The 21405-nt window shown below is 40.6% G+C and overlaps 2 protein-coding genes across 3 annotated transcripts in view; one reads left to right on the top strand and one right to left on the bottom strand.

Annotated features, from left to right (window-relative positions):
* Positions 1–1641, bottom strand: part of dock1 (dedicator of cytokinesis 1) — a 203809-nt gene extending 202168 nt beyond the window's left edge. The window contains 1 exon segment of the mRNA XM_030754788.1: positions 1457–1641. Coding sequence (XP_030610648.1) covers positions 1457–1499 — 43 coding nt within the window. The 5' untranslated portion in view covers positions 1500–1641.
* Positions 1642–3579: 1938 nt separating this feature from the next.
* Positions 3580–19875, top strand: c19h10orf90 (chromosome 19 C10orf90 homolog). Of its 2 annotated transcripts, XM_030755544.1 has the most exons (11): positions 3580–3711; positions 3810–4586; positions 5401–5464; positions 7652–7743; positions 9736–10954; positions 12591–12743; positions 13082–13212; positions 13683–13854; positions 14839–14902; positions 17598–17685; positions 19343–19875. In XM_030755544.1, the coding sequence occupies exons 2-11, from the start codon at positions 3996–3998 to the stop codon at positions 19379–19381; spliced, it is 2613 nt and encodes an 870-aa protein (XP_030611404.1). In that variant the 5' UTR covers positions 3580–3711; positions 3810–3995; the 3' UTR covers positions 19382–19875. The 2 variants fall into 2 exon arrangements, with proteins under 2 accessions (XP_030611404.1, XP_030611405.1); XM_030755545.1 differs by lacking the exon at positions 14839–14902.
* Positions 19876–21405: the final 1530 nt, after the last annotated feature.

Genomic DNA, 21405 nt, shown 5'->3' with positions numbered 1-21405 from the left:
TATATATATATTTATCTAATATATATATATTTATATACTATATAATCTATATATATATATATATATATTTATATATATATATATCTATATAATCTATATATATATATATATCTATATAATCTATACCATATATATATATATATATATATATATATAGATATATATATATATAATATACTATATATAATCATCGATATAATATATATATATATCTTCTTCTCTCTCTCTCTCTCTCTCTCTCTCTATCTTCTTTCTCTCTCTCTCTCTCTCTATCTCTCTCTCTCTCTCTCTCTCTCTCTCTCTATCTCTCTCTCTCTCTCTCTCTCTTTTTTTTTTTTTTTTTTTTTTTTTTTTTTTTTAAAGCACTATTGTGCGAGCAGTCTGCCGTGGAAAGCAATGTAGTTTGTTACAATGCTGATGGAAGAGAATTCACGACGGTGTTAAGGGATCCCCAGAAAAACCTGGCATGTAGCACACTGAGTGACTTCATCCATCAAAATTCAACAAGTCCTGCTACTCCTCTCCTGTATTCTGTGCATTACATATTTCACATCTTCCTGGCAATGGTTTTTGAGACTGTTTCCTTGTTCTTTTAAATAAAGCCCAACACAATAGGTTAGGTATTTTTCAAATGTAGCTAAAGCCAGATAGCAACGAAGTAGAATCCTGTGGTTTGTGCTATTTTTAGAGACTCAGTATTAGTGCTCAAATCGAGGTTTCTAGTAATATACGCACACAGAAAACACAGAAATAACAGTAAGGTAATTATAACACCTCCTGGATACATTTTTATAAGTAACGAAGTATTTTTCTACATAGAAACACAGTAAATGTTGCCGCTGAAGCATTTTTTCCTTTCAAGCTGAACTCCTCAATATATAATTCATACCCCATCACAAAAGTAACTGTAACTAGTATGCTCGATGCTGTTAAATAATCCCCCAAAGGAGATGGTGGAAGCTAAACGGGACAACTGTTTTCCAGGCCAGGTTTCAAAACATTAGATAAGATGACAATAAACCACCAGGAGCAACGGCTTTCTCTAGTAAGGAAGACGAAAACAATAAAAACACAAGCAAACAACAAACTTCACAGTTACAAGTCCTGCGTAGCCTGTAACTAGCTAGTTAGTTTGTAGCGGAGGCCCCATAACACAGGAAACAGCGCTGTACTAGGCGCGCCTCTAACAATTCCCAATCCACACACAGTCCTCTTCCTCACAAAAGACAGACAATCCTTGTTCTGCATTGCATGCAAACCAGCTGGCAAATTTTCCACTCGTAACATTTGCATTCCACTCGCTTTGGCAAATTTGACCACTAATTCCCGCATACAGCCACATGAGGGGAAAACTCAGCGGTTCGTTTTCTAATCACAATTCTTCCCTAACTTGTTCAATCTGAGAGCAGAGAGCTAGGGCGAGCTAACGATGGAGCATGCAAGTTTTCTTACGTACCAACTCCATACTTTTCCTTTTTAGTGGGCACCCAGCGAGACATTCTCAGCGTCAGGGCTTCCCCGGGTTGTCGCTTTGCCTCTTAGAAAAGGTACAGATGTGACCTCTTGTTATTAATGCAGACTTTTTTTTTTTCAGTTTTCTCTGAGCTTTGGGGAGTTACTCCGAGCAGCCATTTTCCACCAGTGACAGGACGCTCCACAAGGGGGAGGAAGGGAACACAACTTCTCGCCCTGCAGGCGTCCTGCGAAACTCACAGCGCTGGTCATGCTGTGACGGAGACTGCTACATAACTAACGACTTCTATGAATGATTGGTTGATTGCAAATTAATCTGCAGGAGCATATTGGTATTATTATATCATGGTGCAAGTTTGAACTTAAATTATAAGTCGTCGCGTCCGTCAATATAAAAGGAAAAGCGTTTTTGTTTCTTTCCATATCCACCTTATTTATGGTAAGGCTGCTAAAACTTTATGTTAATATAAAAAAGTGTGTAATGCAACATTATAAAAAGTTGCTTATACTAAATATAATAAAATATAAGATCTAAAAAAGACAGATTTAATAGCACGTGTGTGTTATTAAATTATTATAAAAGGTTGTAGGTTTTAATAAGTTTATAACGTGCTTTATAGCGTCACTGAAAATAATAGAATAAACGCACAAATTAAACATGCATCAGTCCTAACGTGTTATAATTTACTGTAACAGAAGATATATGTTGACCTCAGAGTATACGGTCAAAACACATTCACAACAACAGATTGCTCATCTGACTGACTCGACCGCAGGTTTAAAATTCGTGCGGTCAGCGTTCATTTCCTTCCTTGTTTGTGCTTAATGATAAAGGCGACCCTCTCATTTCTGAGCAGCAGTGCGCTGAACTAATAGAAACTGCTCCTCAAAGCTGCAGGTGCTAAATAGATGACACGGAAGGGATGCACCTGCTGCACACTTGAATCTGCTCATGTTTATCTTGTCTGCACAACTGATGCATCCCACTCTTACACCACAACTCTCTCAGCTCATGATGACTCCCAACCCCCCCACCACCGGCTCCCCACCCCTTTCCTTTCTCCCTCCTCTTCAATTTGTCATATTAAAGTCTTGCCAGCAGAGGGGGCTGCCGCTTTCAAACTTCCTCTCATATGAAAGAAGTTACCTTTCTTCTATCTTGTCAAATTCTGTCTTTTCCTCAGTTGAGTTTTTCATTTGTTTTCATGTTATCTCCCAGGCTGAGCATACAAAATGATGCAAATGGCTTCAGATCAGTGCATTTTCATTCTACACGCAGCTGCTCAGCCTGAGAATGTTTCCTTAGATGTTTCCTTTCCAAATGATAGATAGGACAGCTCTGTTTTATCACTTTCTTTTTACATTTGGAAAATGTTATTGGGGAACTGTGGGGACTGGCAATCCCCTGAGAAACACTGAAATTCGTTAAACATCAAAGTGAGTGTCAGTCCTCTTTCTTTTGGAAGAAATCGCATCTTTGCTGATCTGTGTTTACCTCCCTTTGAATAAAATCTGAAACAAGCTCTTTCTTCCAGCAATTTCTTCCACATTGTAAATACCCTTCTCTCATGCATTGTGGGACATCATGTGGGTCACAGTTACTTATCCAAGAAACACTGGCCCATTTTAAGACAGTCTCACTAAAGTCACATGGTTTGGACAGAAGCTTGAGGATAGCAATGCCTCATCATCAGCCACCAACCACGAGATCACAGGGAAGAGACGAAACAGGGGGAACTGAACAAAGAGGATTTACCAAAGCAGTAACTGAGTCGTGGATTAACATGGATAATCTGCTCATTAGTGATGCTCTATCATTTGAAAGGACTCTTGAATGTCACGAAGTTTGATTTGCCTTTTAAAATATTGCATATTGTATCTAGCTTGTCACGAGCCAAAATTAGATGGTTTAATTCCTAAATGATGAATGTTAGTGATGTTCTTTGTTTAAATGGAGATGCAATGCCTGTTACGTCAGGCATTGCATCAACAAGTGTTTGTTTTTCAGCCCGCCTCTCCCTCTGTCTTTTGCCATCTTCCTCTGTGTATTGGATGTTGAGCCCTTGTGCTCAGTAACTCCTTTGTCCTCCAAACCATCCCTCACATTGCTACATGCTTGGCTGGAGACAGGACCCAGTAGCACCTACTTTATATCAAGAAAGACAGTGTTTACTTCCTAAACACTAAAGAGGGAGGAGAATTTGACTCAAGTGGAAAAGGACTGTTTATCAGTAACTGGTAAGTAACATCAGCATAATTGTTGTGAGTTTTATAATCTACAATAATATGACCCAAACTCTAATTCTGAACTATGTTCTCATATGTTGTCAAAACAGGATCTGTAACAAAGATGACCTCGATCATTACTGTAGCTGCTAATTCCTTGCAGTGCATTTCTGGCATGCCTCTTGTCAAGAAGTCAGGTTGAGCCAGAAGTTTCTCATTAATACCTCCACAGTAAAAGGCTTTTATTAAAGGGCTGAAACTTGAGAGCTGTGAGTGGTTACCTAAGCTCTAGAGGGATGACTCTCCGCAGGCCAGCTGCTCAACAAAGGAGGACTCCAAGCTGGAGGAGATCAGGAGATGAGTCCTACTGGGAGAGCTTGATGTCAGAAGGGGAGGGTTTGCCCACTGTTTCTCATCCACCACGTGCGCGTCGGCCCCAGAGCGCCATTGAAGGTGGCCAGCTGGACAGCTGGCTAGAGCACCTGCAGGCTATGCAGAGCAAACTTAGAGGCCCAGCTCATAATCAGGCTCAAGTGTTCAATGATCGAACAACATCCATGCCTGTTCTCAACAAAGAGCCAACTGGACGTGCTTGGAGACACATGGGCGTCCCCTTATTCAGCGGGGTCTCATCCTCATGCGGCAGTTCAAGCCTATGTGACAGTTCACTGGGCAGCCAGGAGTCCCTCCAAACTGGGGTTTTTTCACCTCCAGAGCGCAGAGGAAGCTGGGAGAGAGCTCATATCATGCAGGCTCCAAAGAAGGAACAAGCTCAACTTAGTTATCTTTCTCCAGTCAAAACTGGATGGCTGCCAATCCAAAGAAGAGTGATGATGGTGGCTGACACTTGCAACCAAAACCAACCTTTGGACCATGCTGCTGGACATGTAAGACACATAACACCTGGTACAAATAACAAAGCCTTAACCCTATATCTTCTGAAAGTTTGGCAACAGAATATTTCATGGAATTCTTTCATTTACATTTAAATGAGTGAGAACTGAAGAATTTAGAGAACTGGAACAGTTACTCTTTCCACCTTTCTGAAAAACCGGTTAGGATAACACCATTTTTAAACAGGCACCGGCAAAGACTCAACTTGGATTCGGCATCCTCTTGAATTGTGTGATTCTTACATGTTAGTGAGGCAGTGTGTGCTCAGGAAGTCTAAAGCTAAATATTTTTGCAATGGAAGTGACAGCGCTTTGTGCCAGTCACTGCAGAGTAAAACACACACAGAGTGCCACAGAGAGCCATTTGTAGTCAAGTCTCTGTTACCTAGGAAGAAGGCAGCACTCTGGTAGCCTTTGAAAACAGCTTACTTTGCAGGAACTCAGTGCATTCTCAAAAGGTTTACAATGCATTTGGAGCTACTGTATGTGCTCTGTGCCCAAAGAGAGAGGCAAGTCAAGGTACAGAGATAATTCAATAGGAGCATTACCCAGTGAAGTGATAATATGGCTTTGAATTGCTAAGTGCTGTCGTGACCTGACTGAACTGATGCATGAAGGAGATCCCTAGTGATTCCTGTCTGAAAAAATTAAGCTATTTATTATTTTATTTTTTTATTTTAACTCTCTAAAATGTATCAAACACTAACATTTTTGAGCACAGACAAAAAAAACCCCAGTTCTCCTAAAGACAGTTAATAGCAATGCAATTTTGTGAAATCGTTCCCCTCACTCTTTTTTCTTTTTCCAGGTGAAACTGAAACAACCCATTACTCCAACATTTCAGAAGAATCACGCAACGCCCAAGGCACAGGGTATGCGCACAATTTGCCACTTGTATCACAGCTCTTTTTTTTTTTGGCTGAATGTAATAAAATAAAGTCCTTGTAAGACAACAAAAATACAGTTAGGAAAATCCATGCATTATGTAAGCATCATACCTGAAAATCAAACATAAAATAAAATTTTTTTAAAAATGTAAAAAGTAGGCTAATTGTCATTCACCAAAAAAAAAAAGAAAAGAAGATGTTTTGTGCTTAATTAATGCTATAACAAATATGGCCATAGGGTTAGCCAGAGGGAGAACAAGAGCTTATTTCAAGGCTGACTTGCCACACAGTTTACCTGCCTCTAATCGGCTCCTTGCAGCAGTGTTGCCCCTGTACTCTTTCAAATATTCCACACTGACTGACTGGGATGATCACTTTAAACGACATCCTCTAAAACAAAGTCAATTTCAAGAACAACTAGTTCTGACTGCTGTGCCGTGGTATCCTGGCAGTATTGCAGGCAAAAGTAAAAGGAAATATTTAGACCTGGAAAGCTGGTGAAAAAGAGGTCGGGCTGGGATGGAAACAAGAGGCAGAAAGATAAGACTGAGAAATGCGGGAGAAGTGGCAGTGAAGCACCATCCGGGTTTGATCTGAGGTTTGATCTTTCAACCTTGTCCTTGTTTGTACATAGATTATCCTGACAAGGCTCAGACTGCTCACAGAAGTCTAAGCAATCTATTCATTTGATAAATATGTGTATTTTTAAAGCTAAATAGATCTCATTAACATCATATAAAGTCCCAGATAAACCATACAGACTGTGGTAGCATGATAGATGTATAGATATGGTGGCATAAATCCTACTTATTCTAGAATAATGATGTTTTACACATAGCTTTTCCAGAGGTGTTCTTAGAACAATGAAAAAGATCTCTCACTCAAATAGTTCCTAAATGCATTTGTTCTGACCAAAATAATAAACAGGAGTCAGATGCACAACATTGCCATGGCTCAACTCATCAGCGATCACCATCAGTGAGTTGGAAACAGGAAGCAACAATCTCTATGCACGTCTGCATTCAAATTTGTTTTAATGCTAGTCATTTCTGCTCAGCCGCCAGTGGATTTTAATCCACAATTTCACGTCTGAAACCAAGTGAATTTTAAATCACAATTATTCCAAAAAGAATCAACTCAGCTGCACTGCAGCTAGCAAATTTATTTCTCATTATTTTTTTTTTCCCCCTCTCTTTCTGGTTGTTGCTAACAACCCTTGCAGAAATAGTTTTAATCAGAGCTGAGGTTTCATTGCAGACATTTAGTGCTCTCTGCCTCCATAAAAGTCACATTTAACAAACTTGAAATGGTCTGGTGTTAATGAGCAAATGATAATAAAAATTGGATCTTGCGCTTCAAGGGCCTTCGTGTCAGGACGGAGGGGTGGCTAATTTTCACCCAGCTCACATTTGCTTTTTTTTTTAGATAAAACTCATGAGGATGACGAATAAATTGGGTGGGTGGGGACTTCAGATGGGTATTTGCCATATGGCCTTGCTTCTTTATTTTCCTCTGGGATATTAAGGTCAGCTGTTGATTTGGGGAAACGGTGATTTGAGCTCAGCTAGTGGAGGTAATGAGAGTAGCTTTTTTGGGGTGAGGGGTGGGGGCTTTCTACAGAAAGAAAAAGGCTGTATGATGATAACTGCAGGTGAAAGGAGGGGTTCGAAGGCCCAGAGTCCTCTATGATCTCAGGGAAGACCCTTTTTGGGTCTTTTTCTTTAGCTCTAATCTTGTTTGCAAAGCTCGGCAGTTTTCACCTGCTCTCTCTCGTTTTCTTCCTTAAACCGAAAAAAAAAAGTAGAAACCCAATACAGATTATACGCACAGCATTCAAGGGTTATTCCAAAGTGAGAGCATGTTACCATGGTAACAGCAGCAGGTGGAAATGCAGCCAGGCAAGCAGTTAGGGCGGCAGTCGGAGGGGGGGGGGGGGGGGGGGGGGGGGGGGGGCTGAGAGGCAGACCAGTCAAGTTGTTGTGTCTCCTGGGAAAGGAGAGAAGTGAGTCTGGGTTCACTTTGCTGTGTCAGTGTCAATTATTGACAGTGTCAACATTGCTCTACAGTCAGAGACTTGCATGTTTGTATGTGTGAAAAACAGAGAGAGAGGGCGAGAGAGCATGTGTTGTGGAGGCTGTGATAGGCAATCATTTGTTTTGCCTTGATACATAGATGGAGAGCTGCAGAGAAGGCCCGCCAGTCCCGGTGCTCTGGGTGTGAAGATGTGGCAGGCACCTGATCCAGACGCTCCTATTATTAAACAGGTAACTCATGACAGGCTTTGGAACATAAAGTGCAGCATACATTAGGAGCCAACTTTACAAAGGTAGGATATGAAGTTGGAGATGCAAGCTATATCTTTCTGTATAATTCAATTTAATTGCTATTTTATTATGCTTACTGTTGTTTAGACCAGACTCTCCAATTTCTAGTCATGATAGATTTTGTGTTTCAGTCTTGGCTGGGTACGACACTCTGTCAAACTGAGCACCTAATACAGTGAAACACCACTGTTTTGAAAACAGCCTATATTTGCTACTAAATGTACAGTCTATATCTTCATATGTATGAAAAGTTTTATAAGTTGGCTTTTATCTTGCTTTCCTCCTTGACTCCTATACATTGTGACCCTGATTTATACAAATCAAGTCTCAATTCCAAAATAAGCGTCATATTTTTTTAAAATCTTTATTTAAACTCTTGAGATTAAGAATCTCTTTTGCAAGAGTGTCCTGGGCTGACATAAGCAGCATTAACCTAGCATGTTTTTCGAATGGTAGGAGAAACCAGATGATAGAATCTTAAAGGATGTCAAGGGATAAATTATTGAATTTAAGCTTAAAAAGATAAACAAATGGCAGCAGGAGGGAAAAAAAGAAGCAGGTTGCAGTCTACAAATAGTATCGCACTTGATCAAGACAAAGATAAGAGTCAGTGGCATGAAGTGACGTCTTTGCTCGATGGTTCTATATAGTTATGCTACAAAATTTTTCTTTTTGGTAAATTGTTTTGTATTTCAGTTCCTTACAGTCATAAAGTGCAATAATATGGTCATTTTGAGTCAGGTAAAAGCTCCGCAGCATTATAGATAATAGCCCTGTGATCCAGCAAGCCCCTATGAGAAAGCACTTGGTGACAGTGAGGTAAAAAACAAATTTCCTTTTAGCCAGAAGTTGCTGCTAAACCTGTTGTCTGGTAAGGTGTCATCCACTGTGACTGGCTGGAGTGAGGGGAAAGCAAGGACAAAAAAGAAATGCTTAGAGACACAACAAAAATATATCGACACCCTCTTAAAGTAATGGCCTAAGTCGTTCTTTCAGGTTTTTTGGAAAACACAAAAAAATGGAACAAAATACAGAAAATATGACAATTTAGGCCAAAAAAAAAAGTTTTTTTAATAATTTTTTTGTCAAAAAATGACACGCCATTATTTTTAGGAAGGTGGCGATATGTAGAAACACTCAACAGATTGTTTAGGCCCATAACAGGATCCAGTGGTACCTGCAGAAAGTGCAGGAAGAGACAAAACATAGAGGACAAAAGAACAAACTACAGAAGAGAGATGACGCAACAATGTCATTAACAAACCAAGATTAAAACTGTTCTTTAAAACCGCAAGATTTGCAAAATCATGGTCAAACCAGTGATGAGGGCTTCTTTAAAAGAAAACTGAAATGGCTAAAGCTATTGTTTCATAGTTCATGCATCTCTGATAAATGAGGGAGATTTGTCATATCGTTTAAAAGAGGGGGCATATCAGTGTGTCTCCATGCTCCATAAACACCATCAGAATCCTCCAGCCTAAGGACCAGAATCTTTGCTATTCGCCTCTCGCTTTCTGGTGAGGATAGAGTCTCATTGTTATTCTGTGAGGGATAAGTCACGCTGTGTGCTGGCTTTGCCTGCTGCTGCTTCCATTGCTACTGGGGCATTCACTGTGTCAAGCATGGGGAGAGTCATCTGACTAAAGAACAAACAGCAAAGCCCTGAAGAAAGACAAGACAGTTGACCTGTTGTTGAAATGCAGGATTAGAAAGATGTCATGTTATCAATATTTTATGGCAGGTTATGTTCTGTTTTCTTCATTTGCCACTTAAAAGCCGCAGTTCAAATTGAATGTAGATAAATGTGCAGCATGTGTTGATGAATGACAAATCATTAACCATAAGACATCAACAAAAGGAGGGGAGAACTGGGAGTTCATACATAATTAAAGCTCTTTATCACATAAAATCTCTTTTATCCACATGCTGTAGGTGCCAGAAAAATGTAGCTTTCCTGCAAATGTAGGGGACAGACCTGTCGGCTGGCAAGCTCTGAGGAGGGGCTGGAATACCGGCAGGGTGTCAGCTTTCCCTGGAGGCAGTAAGTCCAAGGAGCTCCCCACAGGGACCGACTCCGACCCTAATAAGAAATCCCTTTTGATGAAAAGGCATCCTCCTCTGCATCGCACAACTTCTGCAATGGCCCCACCGTGCGGGACAAACAATAGTCCACAAACTTCACACATACAGACAAGTTCTGCTGTGGCAACGCACATCCCTCAGAACAAAGCTGGCTTCTCCTCCATTACCATCTCCTCCAGAAAGGTGAGCAGGACAGCTAGTCTACCTGGCTCTGATACCAGCAACCACTCTTTCCAGACAAGTGAGTCTCCTTCTCCTCTGAGCAGCCTTGACCACCAGCCTATGGACCCAAACTCCAGGCATTTAACAGTGCAACGGAAAGCCACTATAATCAAAGTGACAGAGAAAAGAGTGATTTCAAGCCCCGTACCAAACACAAACAGGCCAGGGACACCACCAGGAAGCAATGGTCTGGACACAGTGGTGCACAGAAGGAAGGCCACCATCATCAAAGTGACAGAGCACAGGGAAAGCTGCAGTCCAGGCAAACTGAGGGCCAAGTACCCAGAGTACAGACACAGCTATACTGAGGGGATGTATATGGGCAACAACACATGGAGTCAGGGAAATCATTCACAAAATAATGAAGAGACTTCTTATTGCCATCTGAATTCCACCCCAAACTCTGCAGCACCAAATACATTTCCTTCAGATCCAGAGAAAAATGGCTCACGGCACAGATCCACACTGAGTCTTTTCCTGACCAACCCTCCTGCTGCAGCAGGACCCGCTTCCTCAGAGGTTTCTCCAAAGGCTCTTGGAAAGCAATCGGGCAGGCCGCACAGACCACTGAGCTGGTACGGCAATGTGATTGGACACACTGAGATGAGTAAGGCGAATGTGACACAACCATCTGCCAGGAAATGGAGCTTTGGGGTTCCACGAGAGACCAGTATCAACCCTATGAACTCTGACAGTTGTTTCATCAGTCCTGGAAAAGCAGTGAAAGGAACGGGTCATCTTGTGGCAGACACACTTAAGTCAAAGGGCGATGAAAAAGAAAGATTGCCACTGCAAAAAACTACAACACAGACAGAGTCCTCCAGTCTAACTCTCTTCAAGGCCCCGGGTAGGTTTCCTTGTCCCACTTTGAAAGCCTTCTTGTCAGCACACATACTCCCTCTGTTTCTGATCTCCACTTTCAAAGCATGGCAGTGTCTAAATATGCACTTCCTTTGTGCCATTTGTGTGTTCTAACTTGAAGTTATTACACACCCCTCTTAGATTTGATGCAGCCTTTCCGTTTTGATGTTTTATAGGCATTATTAGATTGCACTCATCTTACTTCTTGATCTGCTGATACCATCCCAATTGTCACTCATGGAAGATGTCTTCGCCTGTGTCGAGTAACATCAGCTAAACGGAAAGGCGCCCATCAGCACCTAGACACGCGCTCTCATTTTCACCTTTTTTTCCATTTTCCTACGCATGCCTTTGCATGCATAATCTATTCCTGCCCCCTTTTCATTGGCAGCACGGGGAAGGAAGGGAAATCACAAGCTGCTAAACATGGTGAAAATAAGGTATTAGAATGTGTTAGACTCTAGTTTGGCGTTCAGACCCTGCTTATGCAGCAGTTGTATTTGTGTGCGTTTCTTTGCACTAATCAGGTTGTGGGGACACAAATCTGTTCACACAGTCAGTGTGGGGACTCACCGGCCATCTGGATGCCTAAAATGAGTCTTAGAAACTTTTCTGTTTACTTTAAAGTCGACCTCACGTGCATTTTTTCACCTTCTGTCATATTTACAGTACTGTGCAATAGTCTTTTTGCCCTCTTTCTTTATATTTTGTTAGGAAAATGGGAAATAGGCACAATGATTTGTGCAAACAATCTTGGAAATACAGTACAAATCTGGACAAATCTGAAAAAGCAATATTTGGTAAGACCACCTTTATTCTTCTACACAGCCTGAAATCTCTTATGCACTTTCTTCTAATTTCTTTAAGTACTCTTCAGAGGAGGATGGCTGTTGCCCTCTGCTTTGAGTTTATAAGCTAAAATAAACTAATGCCTCACATGGACGGCTGTAGCTCCGGAGGTAGAGCAGGCAGGTCACCTACTAATCGGAAAGGTTGGTGGTTTGATCGCTGGCTGCTCCAGTTTACATGCCTAAGTATTCTTGGGCAAGTTGCTGAACCCCAAGTTGCACTCCTATGCATTCATCGGAGTGTGAATGTGTGTGAATGTGTGTGAATGTTAGATAGAAAGCACTTAGGTGTAGAAAAAAAAGTGCTTAATTACCAGTCAATTGTCTTCTGCCTATAGCATTATATTCGATGCACAAATATTCTTGGCAAGAAAGCAAATAAGTGTATTTTCCAAAATGTGAGACTTTAAAGCGAAGTCTCCATAGTGTGCAGTTAAAAGAGTCAGCTGAAGCTATCTTTTGAATAATCAGGTGAATAAGTAATAAGATGTGGGAGTCTTCTGCTGAGCAACTGTGTTTCTTGATTCATGATGTCTTTTCTCTGTGTGAAATTATTAATTATTCTTTAATCACATTCATTAAGAGTGTCATCAATTAATTACAAGGCCCTAGGCAACATAATTTAAATTCAACGTTTGATACAGTCAACCACCAAATGAGGGAGGATATTATACAGTGGTAAAATCTGCACTGAAGCCAAATGGTAGCTCAATAACAGTCCCTGACAGTGTTTGACTCACTCTTCGGTTACATCAAAGCCCTCTTGGATTTCAGATCCCCACTCCCAACAGTCTCCAGAGGAAGTGATTGCCCTCAACGCAGCTGCAATCATAGCAAATATCAAACTCCAAAGACAACTTAGTCAGAAGACAAAACCAAATGGCGACTCTGCGAAGGATTCAGCCGCATCACCCCAGGGAAATTCTGGTATCACTATTTCTCTTCCTCCAATATATATATGCAGAAATATACTCATAATTGCCCACTGTATAAAACATTTATCATTATTTCAATAAAGTGAAGCTGTTACTGGGTGAACAGGTTTTTTTTTTTTTTTTCAGACCTGCACCTTTGATTGAATCAATATCAACATGGTGAAATTCCATGACTTTTAAATACCGTGCTTATTTGGTTTATGCCTGTAATTAATATGTGATGGAGACCCAGGTGGCTCTCATAAGGAACTGTGCAGTTCAGTCAGGCATGTGAAGCCAAGCCAGGTGTAAATGAAAGCACAAATGATTTGATTTCCTCTGCCTCGGTAGTGACAGACGTGGGGGAACGTGCAAAGCCTCATCCTGATCAAAGTCCAGTCCGACGCTTTAACCGGCCTCATGCTGAATTTGTTCCGCTGAGTCTGGACCCTGAAAGGTCACCTGAAACTGTTTCTCTTCAGGTGAGTTCATTTTCTGTGCTAATAAAACAATAACATAAAGGCTTTTGGTTTTTATTCTCCAAATAAAAATGCCAAGCCCAGAGGTTACTTACAACATATAGACAAGTTAAGCTTGTGTGACCCCTTTGACAAAATAATGCCACTCTATACATGTGTATACCTGTACACACAAATACAGTATAACCAACCAAAGAGTAATTTTCCGTTCCTAAGATTTTTTTTTTTTTGCTTTTATAGAAGTCTCAAGGCAAAACTAGCCAATGAGTCCTTATAAAAGATCAAAGAAAAAAATCAAGAAGCCACTGTAATACCCTTTAATATCAACAAAAAGGAACAACATATTTATACTGGCTTTAGGGTTTTTCCACGGCGTGCCTCATAGCTGTATGCTCAGGTGCGTGGGGAGTTTGAAGCAAGGGCTGTGCTTAAATGTTGTGTCAAGAAGAGCAATGTATTTGTGATTTTGGCAGCACGCGTTGCAGAGGTTGAGACCAGACTTCATCAGTCGTTCCCAAGGCAGAGTGCAAGAGCTGGAGCGAAAGGCGCAGGCGAGAAGGAAACTGTCAAATTCAGTAGGCCCACAGTCGGAGAAGGCAGTCAGGCGGAGGAGAGTTCTCAGCACCGGGTCTACCTCTCTGAACGGTAATGTGCGAGCAGCCAGCCTCACCTCTTGTCGCCACTGTACTGTCCATTGTCTCTGTGCAGCTGCAGTGGCTTTTTGCCACACGACTGATCACGCAGACATACAGAGTTAGAAAAAAGGGCCAGGGGGGTGTTTGTCAGTCAGTGTTGGTTTTTTGTGGATTTGTAAAAACTTTTTTTTTTCTTTTAAATTAAAGCTAATGATAGGTAGAGCTATATTTCTTCTTTTCTTTCAGCTGAAAAAAGGGGACAGTGCCTCTAAACATTTTCAAATCCACTAAAATCAACAACAACTGGCAAACACTACAATAAGATTCTATAATTTACAAAGAAAAGTTGAATAAATAAGGATAACAACATAGATAAAATGTACAAAAAAATGTCAAAGAAGCTTAAATAAGGCATCATATTCAGATGGATCGCGTAACAGGCCCATATCTGAAAGTAATTCGCCCTGATATGGTGTACAATATTACCTTTTTTATGCAGATACATATAATAAAGACAAAAATGGGAACACCAGGCGAAGCTGCGACTAAATATAATAAAAGCCACCTGAAGTGAGATGCTAAACAAATTGCTTTACAGGAAACAGCAAAGGTTAAAAGATGCAAGAGATTTTATGGCGCTTTCTGCCCTCTACTGGCTATAACAGAAAGGTGCACCAATGTCACAATAACAGCTGGGAAATCGAGAAGATTGTTAACATCATTACAAATAAGCTGCAAAATGTGTTTGTTGGTATAATGGTTTCTGAGAATTCAGAGTTCTTGTATAGTAGTGATGGTGCAAAGCATCACGAGAAACACACTGAGAAGGTGGGCTTCGTGTCCTTATTTAAGATGATCTTGTATGCTCAAATGCAATATGATTTTTTTTTTTTTTATGTTTAAACAAAAAGGATGCTTTAAGGCTATTCTAACTTCTGGAAAGGTTAGAATGATTGACTGCAATGCTTTGCCTTGTGTGTGTGTGTGTTTCTAGGTGACCTTTTCACACACACAGACAGAGCCATCCCTAGAAAAGAGATGCAGCCCAGATCCAAGCTGTGAGCGCCATCTTTACTTTGGCTTACTGTCAGATTCTTGTTGGTTTGAGGCAAATTTATCTGTTCTATCACTTCTGCATGTGAAGGCAGAGCCTCTATCAGTGACATCTACATGCAAAATATGCTGTTCTTACTCATCTGTCAAGACTTTTGCTCTAAATCCAACTTTCTTTTTCCCCCTTAGGCCTTGTCTTATTGTCCTGGTAAACCCACTCATTAATTAACCAGCCGGCATAGCTGTATACATATAGATCTGTGCAAAAGTCTTGAGCCAGCCCTCATTTATTTCTATTTTGTTTCCAAGGAGCTAAACTTCAGTTGTACAGCCTCTAATCAAGAAGAAGAACCTTGACCCTGATGTTCTTTCAAATTACAGACCAATTTCTAAATTACCATTTTTATCCAAGGTTCTTGAAAAAGTTGTTTTTAAGCAACTTCAAGCATTTTTAAGTGAACATGGAATGTGGGAAAAGTTTCAGTCAGGTTTTAGAATGCGTCACAGCACAGAGACGGCTCTTTTAAGAGTTTTTAACGATCTGCTTTTAACTGTGGACTCTGGTAGTCCTGCAGTTTTAGTACTTCTAGATCTGTCAGCTGCCTTTGACACTGTGGACCACGAGATCCTTCTATCCCGCCTAGAACATGAAATTGGCATTAAAGGCACGGTTCTGACTTGGTTCAGATCTTATCTTACTGATAGAAGTTTCTCTGTCCATCTAGGAAACTGTTTTTCTACCACAGCAAAGCTTTCTTGTGGAGTGCCTCAGGGGTCCATTCTGGGCCCAATTCTTTTCTCATTGTATATGTTGCCTCTAGGGTCGATTTTTAGGAAACATAATATTTGTTTCCACTGTTTTGCTGACGACATCCAGGTGTATATGCCCATCAAACTGAACAGCAGAGATCCATGGGAACCCCTGCTGAACTGTCTAAGTGACATCAAGTCCTGGATGAGAAACAATTTCCTAAATCTTAATGAAAGCAAAACCGAGGTCATATGCTTTGGTAAATTTGACCCCTCAAGCTACTCCTCTGGCACTCCGAGTCATTTGGCTCCTCACTGTCGTGTTGCTGTGAAAAATCTGGGTGTCATTTTAGATAGTAGTTTTAAAATGGAGAAGCAAGTAAGTGCTGTTACCAAAATCAGTTTTTACCAACTCAGAGTCATTGCCAAGGTAAAACCTTATCTCCCGCAGCAGGACCTGGAAAAAGTTATTCATGCTTTTATTACTTCCCGCCTGGACTACTGTAATTCTCTGTATTTTGGCATAGATCAATCATCTGTGCGCCGCCTGCAGGTAGTCCAGAATGCGGCAGCTCGTCTTTTAACCGGTTTAAAAAAGCATGAACACATTACCCCAGTCCTGTCATCCCTTCACTGGCTCCCTGTCCGTTTTAGAATCGATTTTAAGATTTTATTGCTTACTTTTAAAGCCTTAAACGGACTGGCACCTTTGTATCTGTCTGAGCTGCTTCACTGTCACACCCCTGTAAGAGCTCTGAGGTCATCGAACCAGCTGCTCTTACAGAGGCCTAAAACTAGACTAAAACAGAGAGGTGATGGAGCTTTTGCAGCAGCAGCACCAAAGCTATGGAACGATCTACCTCTCCATATCCGCACAGCTCAGACGATACACACATTTAAATCTCTATTAAAAACACATTTCTTTTCCTTGGCATTTGGCTGCAGTGCTACCTCCTTTTAGATGATTGTTTTATGGTATTTTTATGGTACTTGTTTTAAACGTTTTAATTTTTAATTTTCTTATGTTATTTATTGTTCTTAATGTTTTTATTTATTTATTTTTATTTTATTATTTTATTTATTTATTTATATATTTTTATTTTTATTTAGTATAGTCCTTGGGGTTACAGATCTTGTACAGCACTTTGGTCAACGTCGTTGTTTTAAATGTGCTTTATAAATAAACTTGACTTGACTTGACTTGACTAAACTTGAGAGACTTTTGAACTGGGGAGCCTGTGGAGTCTCTGGCTTTCAGCCAGTGGTGTTGAGAATCTTGTCAAAATTGGTGGAATTATGAACACAGAAAAGTACCCAGTATTGATCCACAATGCTAACACCATCTGGAAAGTGTTTCATTGGCAACAGCTTCTTTTTTCAGTGTGGCAATGATCCCAAACACGCTTCTAGTGCAGTAAAAACATACCTGGATAGGAACAACACACAATGGCACACTATCAGTCATGGATTGGCCTCCTCAGAGCCGGGACCTCAACATTATCTAAGCAGTGTGGGATCATCTTGGCAGAGAACAGAACAAAAGGCAGCCAACATCCAGAGGAGAGCATTGAATGTCCTTCGAGAAGCCTGGAGAATTGTTCCTGAAAACTACTTCAGAGATTAGAAGAAAGCTTGCTTAAGAGACTTCAGGCTGTGTTGAAGAATGAAGGTGGTCATACCAAATATTGACTTTCAGGCTTGTTAGAATTGTGCAAACTCTGTTTTTTGCTTTATATGCTGTATGTCCATTTATGTTTGCATGTTTCAATAAATCACTGCAACTGTTTCTCATTTTCCGAGCAAAATATAAAGAAATGAGGGGTGGCAGAAGATTTTTGCACAATACTGCAGTTGTTGATACTGCATCCTCCCATTAGAAAATGTTCCATTTAAGGTATAAAATTGCTTTTTAAAGCACTGCAGGTAACTGGATTCTGTATTTTTATACAGGACGCCCGCAGAGCTCAAGAGAAAAAAAGACGAAGAAAGGAGAGAAGTCAGTTTGAACAACAGATATCAAGCGGAGCTTTACAAAACGGTAAATCCTCGAAGTCATAAACCAAACTATGAATTCTGACTGAGCAGCAGTTACTTGTGAAGATCCTGAACATGTCAAATATTTCATATGCAGTGCTTAACAAATTTATTAGACCGCCTGTGTCGCAAACACAAGAAAACACAAATATTTTAGACATCTGAAAAACATGAATTCACTGAACTGAATTCATGTTTTTATACCCAAATTTAAGCGAGCACGCTGGGCTCCTCTGAGAAGTCAGACATTAAGTTCTTAATGAAGTTGTTACAAACACATATTTAGGTAGAAATGATACACTGAGACATCAAATCTTCAAAAATGGAGAATAAGGCAAATAACCCCTAAGCTACTTGTGGCTGTCTTGCAGTTACCTGCCTGAGACACTGAACAGAACATTAATTGTGTAAATGACCCCCAGGCAACTGAGCAAGTAATAACACACCTTTCCCCCACAGCTCAATTAAACCTCGGAAAGGGTGAAACATTTTTGCAGTAATGGCAAACACTTAAGGGTTTCTGCGTTAATAATGCAGCATTTTCTCTCTTCAGAATGATGCACTTGTTGACAATAATGGAATAAAGTGGCCACAGAATCTATTATAATTAACTGGAAAAAAGAAAAAAAATTTTCTTTCTTTCATTTATATGAAAATGTAAAGGCGCATATCACATGGCCAGCCTTTATGCTGTTCCCTTGTGGGCTTAATATTACATTACAACAAATTAAAAAAACAAACAAAAAAACTCCACAGTAACTGATGACATTCTTTCATCTTTATTCATTTTTTTTAGTGCAATCATTGTTTGCACTCACAGACGTTTGCAAACATGTAGCATGGTAGAAAGTTGTTCGCAAACACAAACGTCAGCTCTGCTTGTCTCCAAAAAAGAGCCACAACAGACTGACTGTTTAGGCTGCTGCAGGGCTGCTTCAGCTTTCCTTTGCAGTCAGAACAATGGATTTATTTCTCCACTAGGGGGCAATGCTGCCTAAGTTTTCTATTTTCTTGCAGCTCTGCCAAGTATGTGAGAAAAATTGATCCTAAAAACACACTTCACATGCATTATTGGAACGTTTACCGATTGCTAGAGAGTGTTCTCTTTTTTTTTGTCATTCTATGGTCAATAATTCTGACGCTCTAAAGAAGTGAGTTTGATTTACTAGAGGAACTGTAGTCTCTCTTTCTCATCCTGCACCCCACACCCTGCCTCTCATTATGAAGAGAGACTGTGAACAGTCTCATTGTGCTGAGTGTATGAGCCCGTGTTCCTCGTGAAACAAAAGGCCCTTCAGTGGCAGCGAAATCCACAGCGCAGTGCCACCATTCAGCCGAGCCTGCAGACAGAGTGGGTGCCCACACACACAGCTGCTCCTCCCACACTGCTGCTGTTGCAGATAACACAGGGAAGAAGGGCTATGATGCCAGAAGATCCAGCAGGTCTTGAAAGAGGAGCTGTAAAGCTTAACAATTTAGGTGAGAGGGTGGCAGGTACTGGGAATCAGTCCTGTTTCTGGACATGACCACTATTCAGATCTGAGGCTTGAGGAGCATGCTAAGGGACTTTAGTGTGGACCAGATTGGTAGTCTGTGTATAGCCTTCAGTTCTGTCATATGACTGTCAGACATTTGACTGTTTTGTTTTTTTCTTGTTGCAGAAATTGCTGGATCAAGTTCTTCAAAGGAGCAACAACTAAATGACTGATCACAGATGAAGATGTTGAAATAAAGACAGGTTAAACTGCTTAAAAAAGTGAATACACTTGGGCAGAGTCCTTATGGATTCTAGAAACATTTTCGAAACAGCAGCGCCTGCTGTTTAAATGACCTTTAAATGCTCTGCCACTTGGTCGTCTCAGCCACCCTTGTGGTATGCAATTGCTAATAAAGGTTGCTGAAGGTTGAGAGTATGAAATCATGTCTGGACAGTCTGCTGTGGTTGTAATCAAATATCACATTCACCTATACGGTTTTGATTAACTTCTGAGCTGGCTGTTCATGCAGTTTCTTGTCTTGTTTTCACTTGATTGCAAATTGCCTTTGTTTTGAGAATATGCCGTGTAATTGGGTGCAGAATAAACATCCCACTGCAGTTGTGTCTTCTGACAGTCACTTTCACGTGATCTCATGTGATTTGAAGCAGTACTGTAAACCAGAATCATTTATTATGCCTCACAGTCCCACCCAGGACAATCTTTGACCATCATCCTCATTTAATACCCAAAGACGAAAGAAGCCTGAAGTGGGCTCTGCCGTCGTTCGGTGCCAGCTATTAGCTGTAAGACCGAGGAACGTGACCTCTTCTCAGTGGAAGCACCCTGTTAATGGACAGTTCAACTGAATGGAGCCTTTGTCTCTGTCATTGTGTCATCACGGGCCAAAGCCTCGGCATTGCAGATTCAGATTTGTGCGTTTTGATCTGAAGCACAGGGATGTTGTGCGACAACATGATGATTCTGGCTAAAGAGATGTGTTGATATTTAGCTTTAAAAGAACAGACAACAGAGCAGAAGATTGTTTCATTGCTTTCAACTCTTATTTTCTTCATTAGTCTTTGGGCTTACGTTCTTCCAGAGTCCACTCGTTTCGTCTATTGTAATTTTCACTGGTGTGTATAGAAAACAGATGGTTGCTACTATTTTTGTAAACCTATTTTCATGTCTGTGCAATTGCGTGTGTGGGTGTATTTGGGGAGTGGAACTGTGTTAATAACAGCATTCATGGAGCATAATGATAATTTGAGACTAGAAGGACATTCATGAACCATGGATGCTCTTTAAAGAAGATAACTGATGGTATGCACGAGGCTCTATTTAAAGATAACCTTACTTCACCTTTTGAGCTGTATGTCTTTATACTGTGCATCATGATATAAAACATAGGCTCTATGGAATTCTTTACACCTCAGCTGGCTCTGATTTGATTCTACTTTTGCATATTTTACACCTAAATTTGCAGTGTGTTTCTACCAAAAATGCATCCTCACTGTAGCAGAAGTAAGATTGAAGGATGTTCATTAATCATCTGTTCTAGCACACCAACAGAGAGCCCCCGTGCCGTGTGCCGCCTCACTTGCAAGCACCCCCCTGGTTCTTAAAAATAAATAAATTAAAGAAAATGCAAAAGATCAGCTCTTCAGTTCGACTGAAATGAACATGCGTGCTCCTCAATATTCATTTCTGTCCATGTTTCATCTCGGAGGTTTGAGAGGTTTTAAGTGTTTTTGTGCGAGGATGTAGGCTTTCAAATGGCGTTAAGATAGCAAATGGATGTGGTGCTGTGTCCTTACCTTAAGCCTTAATGCTGAAAGCATGCTACACAACCTGATGCGGTGAAGTGCAGAGTGCACATAGTGAAAAGCATAACTGAGCAGAGCCACAGGGCATTAGGTCTATCAGATGGCTTTTTGGTATTTTAAAATGTTAATATGTCAAAGTAAAACTGCTTTTTGTGGCATGTGCATGAGTGTGTAGGTTTTTACAGCATCCTGGTTTCAGTTCACTCTGGCTGCATAACAGCACATAGTTGATCTAGCCTATAACACCTGCGAGGGGAAGGATATGGTCAAATTTGCCCTCAGTGTGAGCTGCTACAGTGTGTGTGCCTGTTAAGATCCCTGGGTAAAGTTGACCAAGAAAAAACAGGAAAGAGGAATTAAATAACATGGTTTACCTCCAAAATAAAAGGCTGTAACAATGAAACTGCAAGGTGCAGAGGTAGG

Source organism: Archocentrus centrarchus, chromosome 19, assembly GCF_007364275.1.
Source record: "Archocentrus centrarchus isolate MPI-CPG fArcCen1 chromosome 19, fArcCen1, whole genome shotgun sequence".
In the NCBI taxonomy this organism is placed as follows: Eukaryota; Metazoa; Chordata; class Actinopteri; order Cichliformes; family Cichlidae; genus Archocentrus; species Archocentrus centrarchus.
Note: the sequence above shows the minus strand (reverse complement) of the source record. Positions and strands in the feature narration are given on the sequence as shown.

What these genes read in the sequence shown, in the direction of transcription:
- c19h10orf90 (XM_030755544.1), top strand. Translation starts at nt 3,996, where the DNA reads ATGACTCTCCGCAGGCCAGCTGCTCAACAAAGGAGGACTCCAAGCTGG. An exon ending in ATCACCCCAGGGAAATTCTG is followed by an intron (nt 12,744 to 13,081) that starts GTATCACTATTT and finishes CTGCCTCGGTAG; the next exon opens with TGACAGACGTGGGGGAACGT. An exon ending in CTGAAACTGTTTCTCTTCAG is followed by an intron (nt 13,213 to 13,682) that starts GTGAGTTCATTT and finishes TGATTTTGGCAG; the next exon opens with CACGCGTTGCAGAGGTTGAG.